Here is a 22876-nt window from a genome sequence, read left to right on the forward strand (position 1 = left end):
TGTATCTTAGTTTTAGTTCATTTGCTAATGTTTTATATTAATAGCACATTCCCCACATATATTGTATTCATGGTTGTATCTTTTAAGGAATACTAATTGGAAAGTAAGTCATTATACTGTTTGTAGTAGTATCAATAACTGTTTCTTGAGAATAAAAGCTTGTTATTTGGTACCATCTAATTATTGATCTCCAAACTTAGTTTTTATTATTTGTTTCATCTAATTCCAGTCTTCTTTTTAATGCTTATTTTCAAGAGTTGAAAACATTTCACTGATGTAAATGTTATAAATGATTGATAAGTTAAACATATCTGACTTTACTTTTGGTCATTGGCAGTATATTAATATACATACAAGTATATTTAAAGATTTAATATAAAGTATTTTACTCATTTTTACTAAATTATGTTTTTTTCAACTTACTTGTATGCATTCTAGTCTACAAATATTGCAACATATTCTGAGTAAAATATATTTTACCTTAATTTTCTGATACATTTCTTTGAAGCAATGTTTGCTTTGATAAATGTGGATTTATTTGTAGTTACTGCCATCTAGTGACTATTCTTCAAATTACAACGTGCTATATTCAGTACTTAAGTAAATACTGTTGTAAAAAATATAGAAATAGTTTTCTTGAACATTTGAAATTGTATTTGCTCAAAGAAAATCACATTGAATGCTATAATATAAAACTTAGTGTTGGATTTATTTTTGCCTTTATTATCAGTGTCTGTTTCATTCTCCTACCTTATGTAACTTAAAAGAATTTACATTTAAAGTTGGTAATCCAAGTACCTGTTCTTGTTCAGAAATTGTAAAGGAAGAAATTATGTATCTTTTAATGTTTATGCTTTTTGTAAGATTTAAAGTGTTATAACAAAGTATATCATGTACACACCTAACCTGAGTGTCTCTAATCTTAAGAAAATGTTTTAAGACAGTAGAATAGAATCTAGTTGTTCATCAGTTATTTAAGCTCTAGATTAAGATTTAATTCAAAGTATAAGTGAGAGTCTGTGGAAACAATTTTGAATTCTAGTGTTTTAAAATGTAATGAACTGAAAAAAAAATTAGGGAGCTGGGGATTTAGCTCAGCAGCATAAGCACCTGCCTGGCAAGTGCAAGGTCATGAGTTCGATCCCTAGTAGCCTCCCCCCAAATATATATATATATAATGAACTGTGTTTTAGTCTGTTTAGGAAACTTTTCTTCCAAAGATCATTTATACCATTTGCATGAGATTCTTCATGTCAGTATGTTGACATGTATTAATACTTTTATTAAATACTTTTATCATTCTCATTTTAGACTTAAGGAAATCAGAAAGAGAAATGACATTATTGTAACTTTAAAAAATTTGGAAGTCATTTTAAGATGTAAACCTGACTTGTAAGAAATTGTCAAAATGTCTCCATAGTAGTTATACCATTTTGCATTCTCACAATATGTGAGATCACCAATTGGTATTGACAGATTTTTTTATGTTAGATTAATAGATAATGTAGTGATATCTAATGATAGTTTTAATTTACATTTTTCTGATTATGATATTGAGCATCTTTATTACACAAATTGTTTTGAGAGTCTACCATATGCAAGTCAAAAGTTAGGAGTTCCTAAAAGGTTTACATAGACGGCACACATATTAAAAGCAGTACTTTGGTGACTTATATGTCCATGTGAGGCTGTATCTTAATATAGAACTTAGATGGCATTGCAGATTATAACTGAACACAGAAAAGTAACATCGGAGAATTATGAATATATGTTAAGATGCCCATAAAATATTTATTGTGAAATCTTACGTTTCCATTTTTTTAATAACTAACTAAAAAAATTTTCCATTTTTTTAATAACTAACTTTTTGGCTGGTTACTTAGGCTTACTGAACCCTAGGGTGGGAGTACATGGAAGCTGCAGTGTGTTCCCATTTTTAGCTGGTTTAAAACTGTTCTTTCATTTACTGGCGATAAATAATAACAGATTTATTCCTGTTGACCAAACTGACAATAAACCACACTTACCCATGTATTGATGTATAGTAAACAACTAATACCTTTACACAGGCAAACTACAGTCTATAAAGAAGGTTTAACTGGTAGAGATAAAAGGAACTGCCGTTTAAGCAGTGGAGCACTGTTAGTATCGGTGGTCAATATATGACATACACACTGAACTGGCTGTTTGTTATCATTGAAAACTAAAGGATTCACCTTCACTGGTTAATAGTATGTCTATGTTACTTTCCATATTTGACCTTTAAAAGAACTGTTTTTTTCTTGTTTTTAGTGGCATTTATATTCAACTGGCTTGGATTTTGTTTATCCTTCTGTATCACCAATACTATAGCTGGAAGGTATGGCGCCATCTGTGGATTTGGCCTTTCATTGATCAAATGGATCCTTATTGTGAGGGTGAGTGTCTTAATAGAATATACCTCTGTTATCTCTAAATGTTCACCTTATGACCATGAATGACATTCAAGGCTTATACTGTATTTTATTATAATAACCTCAGTGGTGGGAACATGTAAAACTGTATAAGAGACTATTAGTATAGTGGGAAAAACTTTGAAATCAGAAAAAATTAATTTGAACTACATCTTTTTAATGTCTGTATTCTCACTTTAATTTATTTAGTGGTTCTGAGCATTGGTTTCTTCCAGTAGGCTGCCTCACAGTTTGAGCAAGGTATGCAAAGTAAAGAGCCTTGTGCAATTACTGCACAGATGTATTTGCTATCCAGTATAGGTATGACTAAAAGCAGATAAAAACTGAAACTTCTGTTGTTTTATAAGTTATGAGCTTAAATTTGGGGGGGGGGTGTGATGCTCAGAGCTCAGAAATAAAAGCAAAAGCCTATGAAGTAGCTATCAGAACTCATCTTATTTTCCATTATCTTATTTCTAAGCTTTCTCATTTGGTTGTTCCTGAAATTGCCATCTGCTTTCTTCTTATCACTTAGAAGATGATGTTTAGTTAAACAGTCAAACTGCCTTTTCTTTTCCCATCTCAGCAACTTTCCTAGGCTCAGATAGTTTCCTATAAAAATGATACAGGCATTAGTGCCATTATCACAATCACTCTCTAACCTTGACATTTCCTTACGTTTTAGGGTTCTTTTCACAAATACTTGTTCCAGGTTTTTAGAATGATGCCTAAGCAAGGGGAGTGAGTAAGAGAGACTTTGTTTGTTGATTGTTTGAATAAGTCTTCTGAAAAGTTACCTGCATATTTTCAGTGCTATTATATGGTTAACAAATGAAAATATATATCATAAATTCTACAAACCATATTTACTTAAACATTGACTATTACTTAAATGAGCTCAGTCCTTCAGAAGTGTTCAGTGCAGTCACAGGTCTAATATATTGGCATCTCTGAAATTCTTCAGACACTTTGATAATGAGTCTGTACTATTACTTTGAATAAAAGGTATCCATTCCATTAATATTAATAATGCATTTATTCATTATTGTAAAATTTATTTCATAGCTTCTCAGTATTTCAATAATCCTTTCAGACCCTGCAGCAGTTCAGACCAGATTACAAGCTTTGTTTACTTATCTGTTGATTATTGGTGGGACATGTGGGCTGATTTCTTCTAAGGTGATTAAAATCTGAGCCATTGTAAGAACTGTCCCCTGGAAGTTTCTTTTTCAAATTTTATTTCAAAAGATGAATAGTGAGTTTCCTCCATTAGCATATGTGTCTTGTTAGGTATTGCAGAATATGTACAGACAAAGATGCAGTCCCTGCCCTTGCAGAAATTATTACTAGAAAAACCTCAAAAAAGTTGAAACTAGGTATGTCGAACCTTGGTTACGATATTAATTGAATTAATTCCTATTAAAAATGGCATTGCCCATCTAATCACAGAACAAAGAATATTATTTGAGAACTACTTTCTTAATCCTCCTAAATGTTGGCAAATTGCTAGTGTTACACTAGGTGCAAAAAAGGAGGTTAATCTATTATATATAAGCTATGCCTTTAGGGTTTTACAGCCTGATTCCTTCCTAGAGTGCTAGGTTAAAAAAGAACTAGATGATCTTGTTATGAAATCTATTAATGTGATAAGATGAAGAACTTAAAAATCAAAGCCTGGAGTTTCTTAGTTTTATAAGGTATATACTAACATTTTTTTGATTATGGGGACTATTTAGTTTTCCTTTCAATGTATTTGCTGAATTAAGGGTAACATCAACCTCTTAATACAGAATTGGTGTAAAAAAGATTTTTAAAAATCTCTTGCATAGAGTAATAACCATCATTCTTTGACTGTGTTCAGATTTAATTTATTACAAACATCAAATTCTTTAAACCAATCTGTATCTTTGATGATGGCAGTGATTCCCCTATTTATTGATGATGGAATTGGGGATAAAAAGAACCTAATAACTTGCTTAAGGCCCCACAGCATGCACATGGATTAGAATTTACCTTGGTCTCAGTTAAATGTCTGTCCTATGTGTTCTACCTGAGCTACACTGTACCTTAACTTCTACTGTAATGTTCTAATCCATAAATTCCTCTTGGAGTTCAGTGCTAAGAGACGTGTTTACTCCTAAAAGTCTGCTGTTTCCATTTATTAGTTGATGAGTATTTTATAAGTCTTACTACCGCTCCCGCTCCTCCCGGCCCCGTTTGTGAGCTGCCATGAATCTCAGATTTTGTTTATTTTTCACCTACTATTCTGGTATTAATTCTGCCTAAGGCTTTTGGTGTTTTTATTGCTTCTTTAAAAATATATTAGTATATCTTACTTCTTGAACCTCCATTGTAATTATTTTATTTTCTAAAAATAATTAAAACCTTAAAATGATTTAGAACATTGCTAATAATACGATTCTTTACCAATTTCACTACAATAAAAAAGAATAACATGTTTTTCTTAGGTAGTTTTTTATTCTAATTTGTCTTTTAGCTGTATTTTAGACTGTTTATAAAGGTTTATTAAAAGTTAACATGTCCTTTTTGAATAACAGGATAGGAACAAGAAAATACTGGTGCATTATTAGTAAAATAGCAGATAAATTCTTAACATTGGGTAATTTTCTAAAAGTTGGACAGTGATTGGCTGATCAGTATGATCTACTTCTAAACAAGGTGACAACTTGACTCAGCCCTGTGATCTTAGTATTTTAAAACATTTTTGATAAATCAGGTAATGAGCCCAAAGCTTACTTAGCTATCCTTTTAAAATAGTGAGTCTCTTGGACATCAAGGTAAAGATAATTATATCTTCTTCATTTGAGACTAAAAAATAGCTTTCTGTAAATATTTTTGGTGAAGAATACTTCTTGATTTTCTCATTGATTCTTATTAGGTACCATATACAGAAAGGTAAAAATGTATTGTTTTTTTAATTCTTCGTTCTTTCAGCTTGTTAAGACTTTTATGAAAACCTATTTCTAATTGTTACTCATTTTGTTAAAAAGTAGCATAGTACAGTTTTGTTTTTTAAGCTGTAATTTTCCAATTTTGAAGTTCTCTCTCATTGTGCATTTTTGAAAGGTGTAAGATTTACATCTTTAATTGTACACTGAACTTTTAAATCTTGGGATTTCATAAAACTCATAAAACTTAAGCTAAAAGGGTAGATTATGGCTTATGTATTAACTAAAAATAAATTCAGAGAGGATAGTTTATAAACTTTAACCTTTAGTTGTTGTGTTTTCAAATGGCTATGTTTTTTGTAATTTGTACTTTTGTTATTCCCCAAACTATATGCTTTTAAAGATTTTATGGAAATTGCTAACACATAGTTGGAAATACGTGCATCCAAACTTTGAAATACTTTTAATTTCTGATCAAGCACAAATGTGCATTCAACAGGGTTATATTTAGTTAAATAAGATTTAGTTTGGAGAACCATGGAAAGCACGTTAAAAGAAAAAGCAGGTTCATTTTTAGTAGATCTGAAAAAATCTGTGGGCATTATTTAGGTGCTAAGAAGAGAGAGAAGAACTAGTAAAGAAATATGTGAAATAACATTGATGAAAACTAGATTGATTCTTAAAAAAAACAAAACAAAATTTAAATGTGATGTGTACATCCTAGTCAAGGGAAAGATGCCTGCACCCTGTGCTTCCCATCTGTTCCTTCGTGTTCCCACATCACAGGATGTAAAACTATCTGCCACTGCCTCTAATAGGAACTGTCGAAATGCTGCTTCAAGGTTCATTTAGCTGTTCTCAGCTCACTGTTGGGGACTGAATCAGAGTGCATCTAGTTGGAAAATAAAAGAACTCCAATGAGTTGGGGGTCTTTATGTGCCTAGTATTTTTGGCAGTGATTAACAGTAGGGGGTGTACAGAAGGTCAAAATCTGTTCTTTATAGGGGTCACCAAAACATCCCCATCTGATAAGATTAAACTAATGTGGCTTTTGGTGTTAATATCTAAAGCAGCAGGTTGCTGTAGTATATTTGGGATGGTCTTGTGCCTTTGAGAGTCTGTGAAAAAAGGACTGGTGTAAACTTGGTAATGGGAAAATGTTTGCTTCAGATAGGCAGCATTTACTTTTCTTTCTTGCAATAAGTTTGGCTTGTTTATAAACTGTTTTATATAAGTTTTTTTTCTATTAAATAAGATGTTTTTGAGTTATGTATGTATATTATCCATACAAAGCATTAAAAATATTTTGTTTGATTTCATCTTCCCACTGTTTTATATGTTAAAGATTTTTAGGTAAATTATTATAGCTGAGGATAATTCACAATTTTTTAAATTTAAGAATATAAACATGGTTAATATATTTATGTTCACTCCATAGTTTTCGGATTATTTTACTGGATATTTCAATGGACAGTATTGGCTATGGTGGATCTTTCTTGTACTTGGTAAGTTTATTCTTACTGCATTTCTGCTGCCTTTGTTTTTTTTTTTTTTTTTTTTTTTGTCTGTCTGAGACAGTGTCACTAAGTAGTTCAGGCTGGCCTGGCGCTCCCACTTTGTAGCTCAGGCTAGCCTTGAACTCACAGCGATCCTCCCATCTCATTTCAGTTTCATTAATTGTGGTTTAATGTTGGTACTTCCTAATATCACAAGGTATAAATCCTTGTGGATATATTTCCTTGTGAAAAGAATTGTTCTGCTATAAAATTCTCTTGTATAAACATTTATCTTAGCTTTTCAATTAATTCTTTTTAGCATTCCAGATTTCTGAGATTTAAAATGCAGAGGCTGGCAATATTAAAAAATCAGTGGTTGAATGATAATGGACTGCTATACCATTTTATTTAAATATTTTTACACAATTAAAAATAATTGCTTTCATTGTTTATCTTGAAAATATACATGCATACTTTCTTTTCATAGTCTCAGTATATGAAGGTTTAGTTTGCACAGAGGATAGTTTCAGCATGCTGTCCATTCTGTAATTTTTAGATCATGGAGACATCGTTTCTGCTTTTGAAAAGTGCATTGTACTAATCATTAATCAGCCACTAATAAAGAAACTAATAAGGAAAGCCTAAATCACTGCACTTGTTGTGTTGTTTTATAAAGCATATTTTTGTTAATGTTGATTCTCAGCTTACATATATAATTAAGTTACTCTTAAAAAATCACATTAATACTTTTAGTGCATCTTTCAAATATGTTTGTTTACTGACATGAAAAATGTGATTTGTTTCTACTGAAAATAATTGCATCAGAAAATAATAGCATTTCAGTAGGTGGCAGTCTTCTCTTTGAGTTTTTAAGTCATGCTTTTGGATATTAAGGAGTTTCGGGGAAACAATTCTTGGTGGTCACCAAATTTTTTTTCTAATAATGATAGTGTAATTACTTTAGTATTGTGTTAGGAAGTCAGACTTCAGGGTTAAGCCTGTTTCATGTTGTCAATTATATTCTGATCACCTAAATTATATGTGCTAAAGATGAAAAAAAATCTGTAATATTAGGTATTTAAACATTGAGTTGAGTATATTTACTTGCTGTGCACATTATTGAGAACTTGGGGGAATCTTTGGAAGATAACTGTGGGGTATAGCTCATATCAGATTTCTCCATCAGCACCATGACTAGCATTTTACTTAGTAATGTGAAAATTTAAAAAGTAATAAAAATGTTCTCATGTTCTCCAAAGAGTGTTGACTACATTATAGAATGCTGAGAGATCAGCTTTTAGATATGAAAATAGGAATAACTTTTAAAATGCATAAGCAGAAAAAAACTGCCTTAGAAATAACAGCTTTATAGACAAGGGATCTCACAAGTAATTTCGGTTTACATTTTTCAGTAATACTTCTGCATTTTGGAAACAATGTCATTACCTTTGCACAGCATCTGGAATGGCATGAGGGTAGAATTTAGAAACAGGAAGTCATGAATGGAGGAACTAGGATATAGGAAGCAGATGTGATTGGATTTAGCTGAAATTAATGCCCCTGTTTAAATCATTATATTACATTTCTTCTATCTCTCTGGTTTATTACAAACATACTCCCTGTTTTTAGTGTTTTGATTACTGCAGTGTGTTGGCGGCACAAATTTAGTTTTGGATTTTGTATTATAAATTCACAGATACTTTTCTGCCTAGTGAAAAAAGTTGCATATATACATAGCTTCTGTTTTTGTCTTTGTTCTGTACTATTTTCTGTTTATATGTATGCTTAATATTTTAAAGGCATATACTAATAATGACAGTATCATGTGTGTGTGTGTGTGTGTGTGTGTGTGTGTGTGTGTGTGTGTGTATTTTCTTCTTCTTTTTTTTTTTTTTTTTTTTTGGTGCCAGGGATTGGATTCATGAACTTATGCTTGCCAAGCATAGCTTACCTTGTGCTGCTGAGCTAAATCCCTGACCTTGCATGTATTATTTTTCATTTGAAACTTCGAACATTTTCATAACCAATGCTTCTAAATTACTAAAAATGCCTGTGATTTAAATGGTTATTATTTTACCCGGCATGGTAGTGTATGGTGGGGTGTAATCCCAGCACTTGGGAGGCTGAGGCAGGAGGATTGTTGGGAGTTTAAGATCAGCCTGGGCTACTGAGTTCAAGGCCAGCCTGAACTGCATGAGACCCTGTCTCAAAAAGCCAAAAAAAAAAAAAAAAGGTTATTATTTAAAACTTTAACAGAGGAGAAGACCAGGATAGGTGCCTCAGATATCTGATCGTCCAGGAAATCACTGCAGTTACTGCCTCCCAAGTCTTCTTTCCTGACTTTGTCTTTTTATCCTACACTAGTTTCTTCCTATTCTTGAAAATAAGGATTCATAAATTCAAAAATGTACAAAAGGCATATCTTCAGGTACAGATTTTATAGATCATAAGCATTGGATATTGCTAGACAGGCTTGCTGTTTTTTCCCAATGGTTGCTGACAATTGTATGCATATATTCTTTTGAATATTCTATATGAATAAACATTTTTTGTTTGATCATGAATTATATTAATTGAAAAGTTCAGTAAAAGTTGAATAAGTAAAATGCATTAGGTAACTTCACTTTATAGGAATCACTTAACAAATACATACATATTTTTTCTATTAAGATGTTTTGAGGGCGAGTGTATGGCTCAGTGATACAGCACCTGCCTGGCAAGTGCAGGGTCCTGAGTTCAATCCTAGTACCCCAAAAAATAAATAAAATAAAATGTTTTGGTTTAATAGGTGTATATTTTTATGTAATTCTGAATTTTCAGAGTTGGATTTAGGAACATTGAGACTTAAATTGAAAGACTGGGTGGCAGTAAATTGATGAAGTCATCGTTTTGTAAAATGAATGGAATACTGCAAATTAACTTCCTTGAGCTTAAAGGGTCTTACTATACTCATTTTACATTTATCTAGCATCTACGCTTTTCTGTGTAAGAACATAATATGTCTGTATTACTTTCAATTTTTTCAGGCCTTCTCCTTTTCTTCAGAGGCTTTGTTAATTATCTGAAAGTCAGAAACATGTCTGAAAGTATGGCAGCTGCTCACAGAACAAGATATTTCTTCTTATTGTAGAGGTAAATAGTATTATAGTGACTGTTTATTTCTTTTATGCACATTTAATTCATAATATTAAATGCTTAATGTTTACTCATAATCTATTCAAAGGTAGCATATTTGATATATTTTCATACTGTTAACAGCTTATTGAAATTTAATAAGTTGCTAGCTTTTTTAGATAACTTCAAGACATTTTAAATTGAATTTCATAAATGTAACTTTAAAATACATGAGTAAACTAAAACTGTTCTTTTTAAACTGCTTTTAAAAATTGACGACAGGGTGTGTTTGAAGTAACCACCAGCACAAAGTATGAAGGCTTGAAAAGCAAAATATGACCAAGTACTTACAGAAAAAAGATATGCATTTTGCATAAAACAGTGTGAAATCCACATAGACATCTGGTGAAAAAAAAATCTGTATTGAAAACCAATTTGTCATGCAGTCATTTTAACAATCTGGATCAAGGAATACAAGTTGTATGAAGAGAATAGTTCTGTTACTGTTTTCATGATGCATGTTACTTGGTATCAATAGGGAAGGCTACATTTTGAATGAGTAAGGAAATAAAGAAATGAGCACAGGCAGTCTGATTAGTTATCCAGCAAGTGTCTGGAGACTGTGTATTCAGTCATAGTATTTACATACCAGCCAGGTATCTTCACATAATGAAACCTCGTACCCTTATTCTCTATCTTGTTTTTAAGGCAAGTATTACATACTTGGTATTTATATGATTTAAATTTTAAAGTATTTGAACTTATAATTGTCTACTGAAACACTTCATTTCTGATTGTGAGACATTTCAAGGTTAGTATAATTTAAATACTCAGATTCTACATCTGTGTTTTTAACTAGCCATGGATTGAAAATACATGAAAAAGACAAATTAATCTGTGCTAAACATGTATAGACTTTTCCCTTCTTTTATTGTTCCCTAAATACAACATAACAACTATCTACATACCATTTAATTGTATTAGGTATTACATGTAATCTAGAGGTGATTTAGAAGAATGGAGGATGATATATGTAGGTTATATGCAAATACTACCCTTGCATGAAGTACTTGAGCATCTGAGGATCTTTGTACTTAAAGGAGGTCCTGGAACAATTTCTATGAATTGAAGGATAATTGTAATATTTTTTAATGAATAGACTTGGGTGGTTTGTGATTTGATTGTTTAAATTTTATTTATAACTTACATGGGTCATTAATAAGCATGTATAATTTACTTATGTCTGCTGAGAAGTACAGTGGATACAATTTTGTTTCTGGTTCATATTAAAGTATCATTTCAAGCATTCCATTAAGATCCCCTCACCCCTAGAGTCATTTTCCTTTTAAGCAGTAAAATATTTTTGCAAGTAGTGTTACTAAGGTTTGTCAGTATTAGCAGGAAGAGGAAAGACAAAGTAATTTCACTAACCTGAATGATGTTCCTTGAGTAGTGATTATCGCTTTGAAGAATCTGAAATATAAATATTTTCTAGGTGATAGTATCGTATGGAAATCTTATGTTTTAAAATATGATCTGATGTATACTGCATTATATTTATCAAAAGAACTTACATATTTTATATAACGCTGCTATAAGGTAGATTTTATTATACTATGATTTGGGTAAGTGCAACTTACTACATTTAAATATTAAGTCTTTCTTTGTCTCTAGATTGCATCAACCCAACATTCCTTTCTTTTACCAATGTGAAATTTGTCATCTGTAAATCTACAACTTTAATGGGATATAAGACTACTAACAGAAGAAAAATTACTGAAGAAAAGATGGAGCTTCAAAATTAAGTGACAGGGTGGTACTTAAAAGCCATTTCTGTTCTTTCTTTAATTACTTATGTTATTTGGTTTGCACATTTGCATATTGCCCATTTAAAAAATTTGCATATACTTGAAGAAACTGTAAAGTTGTGGGATTAAAGCCCAGTAACATTTGGCTAATCAGTGTTTGATATAATTGAAAGAATTCAGTGATAGAGTCTTCCAGCATGTATATGCGATTGATTTCTAACTTGACTGTAAGTATAATAAAAATGAAGTAACTAACCATGTCAAATGCTTTAGTTTCTGACTTAGATCCATCTAGTAATTCTATATATGAAATATTCTTTGTTATATATAAATTTTATTAAAAATGCAGTGCTGATTGTTTGAAAGGATTTCTCAAAGTTTTGAATAGATACTACTTAGGGAAACATTGTAAATAACCATGCACAAATTACTTTTTACATTGTTTTCTTAGAAATTGTGTCAGGTTATCTTCATTAATTTTAAATTAAGTGAACTAAATACATGTAGAAAATTTGAGTGGTACAGTTTGTTTTAGGACAAATTTTAAGAAGATGTGGGTATACCAAATATCCTTTTTAAGAAAAAAAATTTTTTAAGGCTCATGCCAGTTTTAGGGATTTTCAAATGAGAAGCTGGATGTTTAGGGTTACCCATTTTAGAGATTCTTACAGGAAGAGATTGTATTAGATGTTATATTTATTTCATTTAAGACAATTTAAAAAATTAATTTTCCAAATAAGATATTCTCATTTGTCTGTTAAAAATTCAATAAAATATCTTTCAGTATCACTGTAATAATTTTTCTTTAGATGTTTATTAAGCTTAGCAAATAAAGTCTTATTCTATTAATAGCTCCTTGTTTTATGATTATACGATTAATTTGTAAAAAATTGTAATCTGAACTGAGATATTTGAAGTACTATTTTCAAGTTCTGAAAAATGTGTGTGGAATACAGTGGCCTGGGATGTGTATATGTGTGTGGTAAGAGTGTAATCATTATTACAACTGGAATCTGCTTTACATTTTAAGTACTACATTTTGCATCTTGCAAATCATTTTTTGTCTCTTTTTTTCCCCCAGTGATATCTTTGCTTTTGAATGCTAGTATTAAAAAATGGTGGGGATAACATTATCTCTTAAACTTAAAAACCATTAATACAGCTATATGGAACACTTAAAATTGATAGTTTATTAGACACTGACTACTACTAAAAGTTACACCTAAATATTCAGGGGCACTTTCATTTCTTAAATAAAATTTATTATGCTTTATAACCTCTTTTGTATTTCTTTGTATTTTCTAATTTTTTCGTTACCTTTGACAAATAAAACATAAATTTTGTTTGCTAATTGAGCCTCCTATATTTTATTTTCCTTCATTCATTTTACTGCCCTGTGTAGAATTTTTTTGTTGATTAGACTTGTGTTATACCCCTTGAAGTAAAATAACATCATGGGGTAAAGAAAACAAAATATTTAATTCAGTTGCCTAATTGGGAAATGAATTCAAATTAGAGTGTACTAGTAACATATCCATTCTCATGCTGGATAGCTTCTCTATCTTGTACTCATTTTCTATAGACCTGTACTTGTTCTTTTAATAAATTTTAAATGAAATTGAGTTTTGATACATACTAATTTTTAATTCTTAGGAAGCTCAGCTATCAAACATCAGTTTATTAAAATTTAATTTTTTATTTTTATTTTTTTAGTACCAGGGATTGAACTCACGACCTCATGTTTACCAGGCAAGTGCTTGAGTTAAATCCTTGGCCTAAAATTTTAATTTTTATAGTATTTAGACTTGGTTTCTGAAGATGAGCATGCACTTTTGATCCCACGTCAGAACTGCTGGTTTTTTTTTTTTCCCCTAAATCTGCAAAGTTCACATATACAAGTTACCTAAATTGCTGTGATCAATGTAATTCAGTGATAAACCTTTAATCTCAGCATTTAATCAGGGGCATTAAAGTTTTTTTACAAATACTTAGCCTTCTCTTCCAGTTTATCCAGTGCTTCACACTTCCTTTCGTTTTCTGTGAGCTTGAAAAACTGTTTGGGGATACTTGACCCTGTTTGCGCTCCACCCTAAAGATTAAAAATCAGTACTCTTATTTGACTGTCTAAACATTTTTGAATGAAGGCAAAATGGGACTTGGAATTTTAATGCAGAGATACCTTAAATTACTTTCTGTTATATTTGAACTAAGGTAGTTATGGCTAGGATAATCCATTTTTATGTAGTTTTACAATAAATTGTTAGAGAGCTGGGTATATAGCTCAGCAGCATAAGTGTCTGCCTGCCAAGTGTAAGGTCCTGAGTCCAATTTTTGGTACCAATAAATAAATAAATAAATAAAATTTATAAAACTATTTGAGGCTAGATTTTAGATATTTAAAATTAATATATAAATCCTGTTGCCCTAAATTAAAATGAAAATCTCTACTTAATGGAAGAATACTAACACCCAGCCTTGCAATGTTATATTTCATTTTAGATATTCCTTTAAAGTTGTTTATAAATTTTAGCCTTTAAACAATAATCAAGTCAGGCATAGTAGTATATACCTGTAATTCCAGCACTTGAGAGGCTTATTCAGTAGGACTGTTGTGATTTTAAAGCTGGGGTACATACTGAGTTCAGGACAGCCTAGAATACCTAGCAAGACTATTTCAAAAAACAAAAAATATTTTTCAGTTAATCCTCGTAACCAGAAAAGTGGAGTTCAGAATATTTCATTGTAGAAAAATTCAGAATTCTTAATATAATTGTTTTCCAACTGGTATTGACTGGCTCAAAAAGCACAAAAATAATGAGTGAACCTGATATTATACTTAATATAAAATATGAAACCTTGTGTGTGCTCAAAACAGTCTTGATTATTCCTGTCTTCTGAGCTTTGAAAAGAACCTCACTCTCAAAACTGTCTTCATTTGCAAGATAAGTTATATGACCATCCTGTATATAATTTTTGTCATACTGAAAAGTGACTTATTGCCCTTTGAGAGAAGTAACCTGGGCAGGATGAGAGCTGGTACTGTTGTCAGAGTCTTTTCCTGGCCACTTAGCCTGTAAGGAGAAATTTAGTAATTTTTTAAAATAGGAGTTGTTTTTGAATGATTCCAGCTTAATGAATGATTTCAGCTATAAACAATTTTACATTTTAAACTGCTATTAAATGTTATTTTATTAGTTATTTAATTCAAACATTTATATGAAGTACTAGTATATTATTACTGGTTTTTTAAAACCTTACTCTTTTATAAAGTTCAACTGTTAGATGATAATGTGCCATTAACTATTATATGAATGCCCTTACCTATATATAAGACGTGTTGGCAGTGTATTTTATTTGTTAATAAAGTTGTATAGATGTGGAAGTAATAAAATTGTATAGATATGGTGCATCCTTTTGAAAAGCAATGTAAGATTCAAAACAGATTGTAACCATCTTGGCTTGATTGACATGTTTATGTGGCAGGCTCTTTAAGCTTTGAGGTGAAACAACTCTGGTGTGGAATTAGGTTAAGAATGCGCAACATCTTTGAACTTAATACAGTTGTTAAGAGATAGAATGCACCCGGCCAGGGATTTAGCTCAGTGTGTAAGTGCCTGCCTGGTAAGCTCGAGGTTGTAAGTTCCATCCCCGGTACCAAAAAAAAAAAAAAGAGAGAGAGATAGAATGCAATTTGTTTTAATAAGTACAAAAACAATCAACTTCTTGAAAATAATTTGTGTTCATTTCTTCTTTACAAAAAGTGATCACCATGTCAGTCGTAATTTGTATGTCTAATATGACCTCAAGTACAATAATGTCATGTTACTAAAAAATCAAAAAGTAATATCATCCTTTTTAAAAGTTAAAAGGAAAATGTTTATTTTTGAATTCAACATACTTGCTTGTTTTACTTTTTTAGTTTTCAGCGTAGATTTCATTTTTTCTAAAGTTTTTGTGTTGGGAGGTTGAGCTGTTTGCTTTAAAAAATTCTTTCTTTCTTTCTTTATTTTTCAGTACTGGGGATTGAACTCATGACCTTGTGCTTGCCAGGCAGGCACTTATGCCACTGAGCTAAATTCCTGGCTCTAAAAAGTCTAATTTTATTGAGGGCCACTTTTTAAAAATCCTAAGCTCACTACCTAAATAGAGAAAAGATATGGGTCGCTACCCCTTATCATCTGAGATGATAGCAAGACCAAAAAAATCACACTTTGAGTTTCCAGAATCTTAACCACTTTATTGTTCTACTACTTCTTTTGTATGTGTTCATATAACTAAGTTTAATTTACCATCAGCGATACAAGAGTTTATTTTCTCTCAGCTTTTCCAAAGTATAACAACGTCAGGAAGTAAAACAGAAGTTTTCCCAATGTTCAAATGAAATCTAAACATAGAAAACCTGACTAGACACCAATAATGAGTTATGATATTGAACCAGTAATAGAAAGTTCTCTCAAAAAAAAAAAAAAAAAAAAAAAAAAAAAAAAAACACGAAATCTAGAGATCAGCAGCTGCCTTTAGACTTTGGAAGGTAGCAAACAATCTTATTAGAAAGTACTAACTCTTCAGAGGTGTTAGGAACAGTACAGGTTCATAATTCCTTGTATTTTTATATATTTCTTTTTCCAGCAAATTTGGGTTTTCAGCCATCCAAATCTCAGAGTAGTGATTTGGTTTGGCTTTGTAATGGGACTCATCAGTTTTCCTATCATCGAGGCATAGTACTGAACTCCCATAACTTAACACAGGAGAGGATTAATTTAGCTCACAGTTTTAGGGGGTTCATTCTATGGTTGGTTGCTCCAAAGTGGGAACATCATGGTGGAAATTCAGAGTGGAACAAAGATGCTTAATTTGTATCAGCCAGGAAGCCAAGCAGAACAGTAGCAAAGAGAAAGGGACTAAGAACCATATACAATTCCAAAGGTCACGACATACCCAGAGTTGTGCTTTACTAATCCCCTGGCTGCTCTCAAGCCAGTTAAACTGACAGTTAAGCTGAATTCTCAAGTAATCTTTGTGCTTTGAGGCTGTACAATTTTAATTCCAATTTATTCTTTCAGGGAGAGAACCTAAAGATTCTTCATTGCTACCAAGCACTGGTAACTATCCACCCTAATAAGTAGTGATGGAATGTGAAGTGTGACTTCCAAAATCCAAATTTTTAAAAACGATGTACACACTAAGGGAGAATGTCAAATCAGTTCACTGAGAGCTATGAAAATTTAAAAGAAATATTTAGAAGTATTTAATCAAAATCTAAGTGTGGTGGCACATACCTATAAACTCAGCAGTTTCATACAATGAGGTAGGAAGATTGAAATTTCAAGCCAGGCTTGGGCAACTTGGTGACTTTGCAGAACCTTTTCTCAAAAAAATCTAAAAGGGACTGAGAATATAAGTCAGTGTGAAGACCATGGGTTTAAGGTTTATTTATTAGAACCATAAAGAGAGAAAATTAAATACATAATTTTAAAGTTATATTTTGTGTCTATTTTAAAACATGACTTTTCACCCATTTAAAAAAGTTTCTTGACTGACACATGAGTGTTACGAACTTTTAAAAGGCATCTGAACCATATATTTCTCGAATCCTGTGAGAACTAAATGGATTGATTCTTGTTTGATCAAGGACAGTGACTGCTACTCAGTAAGAAGTTTTGGGGAAGTTAACATGTTCCAGTGCAATAAATCTCTAATGATAGTACATGCGTTTCCAGAGTGTGAGCTTCGAGAATTTTGGTCTGGCAGTACTGTCATTCACTTTTTCATCATTGTATCCTCTTATCTAGCCCCTCACATTCACGTGATAGAAAATTCGAAGTACTAAGACGTGTATGTAAGAGTTGTTGCAGGGGAAGGAAAAGACATTTAAAATCAAATCTTACAGGGTTAACCAACATTTCCTGCTTCCTGCTTTGTGACCTCTGAATGAGGACCCTCTGGCTTTAATGCCTTTTTGGCGCAGTACAGCTTTGCAAGGCCACATCACTGGTGCATTGTGACAGTGGAACTGTTTTGCAGAGATGGTTGTTGTTTTCTCTGTAATTCTGTAAGGCAAGTGGAATTGGAGCACTGTTCCATATGGTTTCTTCTTCCTTTAACAAACGTACTTTCATCTGTCAACTTCCTTAGGAGCCTCATGGATTATTGAGAGAGGCACCTTTCCATAAGGGAAAAGGTGGGCTAGCGAGCTAGTTACCCCTAGACCCAACTGAATCCTCGGGTGTTCTTACCTGTTTATCAGGAAGCATTGTATGTACTTGAGATCTATGCAAAGAAAAGGAATAGCCATTGTAACACATTCTTGCTCTTTGTGTTCCTGCCTGGGCTACCTGACCAGGCGTAGCAGCTATCTCCAGAACCTGAAACAAATTCTCAATGCAGGGCATTGAATCTGCAAGCTTCTTGAAAAGGAAAGTTAGAACAGGTAACACGGCAACATGTTTGCTTCTCATATCTTCTCTGCTGCAAGTGGAATTAAAAATGGCCTAAATGACGTCTAATTTTAAGGGACACAAATATAGAATGCTTTATCACTAGGCAGTAAAAATTCTAATTTCTACCTGGTAGGAACAGAGGAAGCTTACACAACCTTTAGACAGAAGCTCGGTGGGCTCCAAGACCAGGCCTTGAACTGCACTGTGGATTATGGTATTACTTTGTAACTAATGACTCATTTCTTGTGCTTATGCAGAACGGTGCACTGAAATTCTCCTTGGCGAGCAGTGATCAGGAAATCAGTTGGTAGGCAGGTCCTTTTATGACTAGGATAATTTACTTCACTAGCTTTCTTCTGTAGTCATGGGTTAACCTTCGATTTATTTTCAAAGATGTCTGTTACTCAAAAGGGAAATAGATGAAAGTTAGGTCTCCTGGACACCACCTTGATAATAATTTGGGTCATTTAAATATTTTCAAGTTCCTTTGTTGACAGTTTTTGATGGGATGATGAGATGATACTACTGCATAGTATCCCTCTTGTGCTGTGTCCCTTTTTCTGCCTTCAAGAGGAGCTTAAATACCATTTTTTTTTTCTTTCATCCTGTGACTGCTTTTGATCCTCTTGATTCCCATAGTCTTATGCATCATTTCAGTTTCTGTCAAGGCACCGTTGAAACTGTGCTGGGTGCTGGGATACGTTTTTGTCCTGATGTCCTCAGTGATAGAGACTGTATCTCACTCAGTTTTGTATGTCTTCCCAATACCTCCTATAGAGTTCCTACATTCATCAGATGGGTGGGCAGGGTAGATGATAGAGCCAAGCTTTGTGGATACAAAAAATTGCTTCCTTGCTTAAACTCTTGAGTCAAATACAGGAAAATTGATAAGTGGGAAAACATGTTTATGTGGAAGTAGGACTAAAAATCATGGGTAAGAGCCATTAAACTCTGGGAGAAATGGCATCCTTTGTAACAAAGTTGCCCTGGAATTAGATTGTAAAGAATAAATAAGCTGGATACCGAGGTACGTGTTTGTAATTTCAGCTTCTCGAGGGCTGATACAGGAGAGTTGCAAATTTGAGGCCAGCCTGAGCCTCCCAGGTGAGATTTGCAGGATGGGGTAGGGGTGGCCTGTGCTGTAGTTCAGCAATAAAGAATAGAGTATTCCTAAATTCACAATACAGAGGGGGAGAAGCATAAACAGAAGTGTGTTGTATGCTTAAGCATTTCATAATTGCTCTCATTTCATACATGATCTGCCTCCCTTGATCTTCCTCAGAAGACGTTACTTTTCCAAGTCTCATGCTTCACCTGAACCTCTTTCTACTGTGTATCACAGTAATTTGTATTCATACCTCATCATTCTGCTTGAAAGCAGGGTCTATAGATAGTACCATAACCCCCAAAAGAGTAATTCCAAGATTTTCAGTGTCATTGTGAAGGGCTCATTTTGTCACTGTAGGTATACTAACCACTGGCACAAGAAGCGTCACTCTTCCATATGCCTTGGTACAAGAAGCATAGAGGAAAAACACCATTGTCTTTGCCTGTCACCCAGTTCCATCTCCCTCCCCTGGACTGACTCTGTTTATTTACTACACTTTCTAACAGGCTTTTCCACGTAAATCTACTGTTTGTGCTCTAAGAAGTCTTCAAACTTCTGGTTTCGTATAAAAGTGAGAAGCCCAACTATCCTGTCTTCAAAAGTGTCCCTTTTATTTTGTAGGACAGGAGACAGTTCTTGGGTTTACTATTTACTCGTGCAAACACAGTTTATTTCTACTGAAAATATCCTTGGTCCTTCTTGAAGATGGACTTGTGCTTTAAAAGCCTTCGATAGATCAGCTGTTCCAAAATCTGATATTTGCAGCATTTGGATGACTAATTTATGGTCATATAACTCCATTTTGGTATGAAGTTCTCTGGGCCCAGAAGGAAGAACAAAATGATTGTTGCCATCAAAGTGAAGAGAAATACTCCCCCCTCCCCTGCTTTTAGGAACAAATTTACATCCTAGGATGTGGCAATCACTGTTCTCTGCTAAACCTGCAGCCATTTGATCCCCTCTGAAATAAGATTCTCTGGAGAGACAGAAGTAATAGATCTATGTAGGTACAAATGTCTTTACTAGCTGTGATAAAAAATATGGTGAGTGCTGCTGAGTACCCTCCAACAGAAGGGCAGGCTTTTAAAAGCATCACTGTGTGTTTTTATCTACCTTATTCACTAGATCTGGCACTGTGTGACATCCTGCTCCTTCCCAAAGTCAAAATAACCATAAAAGGTAAATGTTTTACATGAGTTTATCACAAGGAGCTAGCCACCACAGTACAATGAAAGACACATGCAGGAGGATTGCCAGAAGTGCTTCACAGGTGGCAAGAATGATGGGATAAGTACATTTGGAGCAAGATGGAGTATTTTGAGGCAGATTCACGGCAATGTTTACTTGTAATAATTTTTTTTTATTTAAACATTCACTGTAGTTTTCAATTATGTCTGATTTTTGTCCAGTGATTTATTATGGGGTTAGCTATCACATGATTCTGGCAGCCTGGAAGTCCCCCATCTACAGTTCGTACATTAGAGAGCCTGGACGGCCTGGGCTGTAATTCATTATGAGTCCCATGGTCTGAAAACCAGCAGAGCTGATGATATACAGTAAGTCCCAGATAAGAAAAGAATACCATTCAGGAGAATGTTGGTAAGTGGGATTCCTTTGAAAGTCTGACTTAGTCTTACACACTTTTGACACAAATACACAATGTGTATTGCTTTGTGCATCCTAGCAGTTTCTCCACATCACCGATACTTTTCTTCTTGTTTCCCGACATCCTAGGCTGTGACTGAGCACTGTGCTGCTGTGAACTCTTGCATTGTACAGTGAGCACTCAGCAGCATGACTGTGACAGTGTCTGGCAGATGCATGAGCTACTTCCTCTATTTGTTTGCATCTACAAATGTTCATAATTTGGGGTCTGTTCATGTCCATGAAAGTCTGCAACTCAGATGTCCACAAGTCAGAGACTCATTGTAATTCCCAGACTGAAATCAAAATTGGGGTGTGGGGTGGCACAAGTGTTAAGTCCTTGAAGTTCAAAGGTCCAAGAACCAGGATCTCTGAGTACAGAAGACAGGTGTCTCTGCAAAGAGATAGAATTTGCCCTTCCAGTTTTTGTTAGGGCCCTGGTAGATTGGATGATGCCTACCCACATGAATGCAGGTGCTCAACCTTCTGATTCAAATGCAGATCTCTTCAAGAAGCACCTTCACAGACTGGCTTTGTTGTAGTCAGGGTTTGCAAGGAAACATTTAATATAGGACACACAATTTACAGAACTATTTTATAGTATTTGTCCAAAAAGTCAAATCAGAAGAAAACAAAAAAATCTGTTCACACATTAGAGACCCAAATAATCCAGCTAAAAGCCTAGAGCCCATGATAATGAGTCCAGCTGGAGGCATAGAGCCCAAGACAATGTCTTATGCAAGTCTGTAGTAAGATCTACACTGCAAAGGCCCAGAGGTCAGCAGTGGAAGCTAGAAAATCTGTGCCACGAGGCTGAGAGATTGGCACGGGAGCCAGGGTAGCTCAAGATAAGGCCCAGTGCTCCCTGAGAGTACCATCACCATCCTCAGTGACAGCAAGAAACTGAGCTCCTCCACTGATAACAGCTGAGGTCATGTCGGGAAAACTAGTGCAATAAACAACTCCAGGATAATGAGCAGCACACCATCTCCAGTTCTTTTATGCTGTTGGCAACAATCCTCAGATGGGCCTTGGATACCCAGAACCAAGCTGACTCGGTTCAGTCTAAATGTTACACGTTGACCATTAGTTACTCCCCTCCCCACTGGAATGTTTTGCAGCTCTCTGGACTTCCCTTTGCTAGGTCAAGATTATCAAATTCAGAACTGTGTCCTGCTTCGATTCCCAAGTTCTTTGTACTTAGCTCAGGTGGACATCTGGAGCTGAAGCAGAGTAGCTTTACTGTGTGCTGTGCTGATGATACACAATTTACGATGCTCTATGAGTGGTGTGGAAAGTGTTGGGCTTGAGTGGTTTACAGTGTTCCTTTTCTCCTAGGATTGACAGGAGAGCTGCTCAGGCCATTGGAAATCACAAATGTGGGGGAAAGCTGCAAGTCTTACTCCCCACAGGAGTTAATAACCAGTCAGACACCCTGCACCTGGCTTATTGACTGGTAGTGAACGTACTGGTAGTGAACATGTGTGTTTATATCTGTTTGACTCTTAACCTTTCCTTCATTCTCTTTGTTCTCCAACTGTGGGTCTTACAGGGTAACTAACTTCCCAATTGCCCCTAAAAATGGACTCAATATATCAGCATTTCAACAATCACTCAGTGCTGCCTACCCTGACCACCAATAAAACCTTGCCAGGGGAAACTTGCCATTTTCCAACTTTGGTGAACCAGCAAGCCGAAAAAGTCAGGTGAAATGTAGTCCAGCTCCCAGATCCACGTTCGTGGTTTTCATTTTCAGCAATGAAATTAATCCTTATTATTCTGAATGAGAACATTTCTGGGCAAAGATCCCACTGTTTATGAGTTTTTCCCCAGCCCATAGCTTCAGTCTCTGCTACCTTCAGCCCTCATGTCCTGCCCTCTGGTCTAGTGCAGGTTAAATGACCCTAGTGTTCACTGATGTGCTT

At 33.9% G+C, this 22876-nt stretch overlaps 1 protein-coding gene across 2 annotated transcripts in view; it reads left to right on the forward strand.

The window, feature by feature from the left end:
* Ndfip2 (Nedd4 family interacting protein 2) overlaps positions 1 to 13110 on the forward strand; it is an 82375-nt gene extending 69265 nt beyond the window's left edge. Inside the window, exons 5-8 of one of the 2 annotated variants that reach the window (XM_063246918.1) lie at positions 2293 to 2417; positions 6780 to 6846; positions 9864 to 9969; positions 11609 to 13110. In XM_063246918.1, the coding sequence (XP_063102988.1) occupies positions 2293 to 2417; positions 6780 to 6846; positions 9864 to 9967 (296 nt within the window). In that variant the 3' untranslated portion in view covers positions 9968 to 9969; positions 11609 to 13110. The remainder of the gene's footprint in view (positions 1 to 2292; positions 2418 to 6779; positions 6847 to 9863; positions 9970 to 11608) is intronic. The other variant, XM_063246917.1, reaches the window with a different exon arrangement.
* Positions 13111 to 22876: the final 9766 nt, after the last annotated feature.

The sequence above is a fragment of the Cavia porcellus genome, unplaced genomic scaffold (genome assembly GCF_034190915.1).
Source record: "Cavia porcellus strain 051 isolate PalLab524CR breed Dunkin Hartley unplaced genomic scaffold, mCavPor4.1 scaffold_4, whole genome shotgun sequence".
Taxonomy (NCBI): domain Eukaryota; kingdom Metazoa; phylum Chordata; class Mammalia; order Rodentia; family Caviidae; genus Cavia; species Cavia porcellus.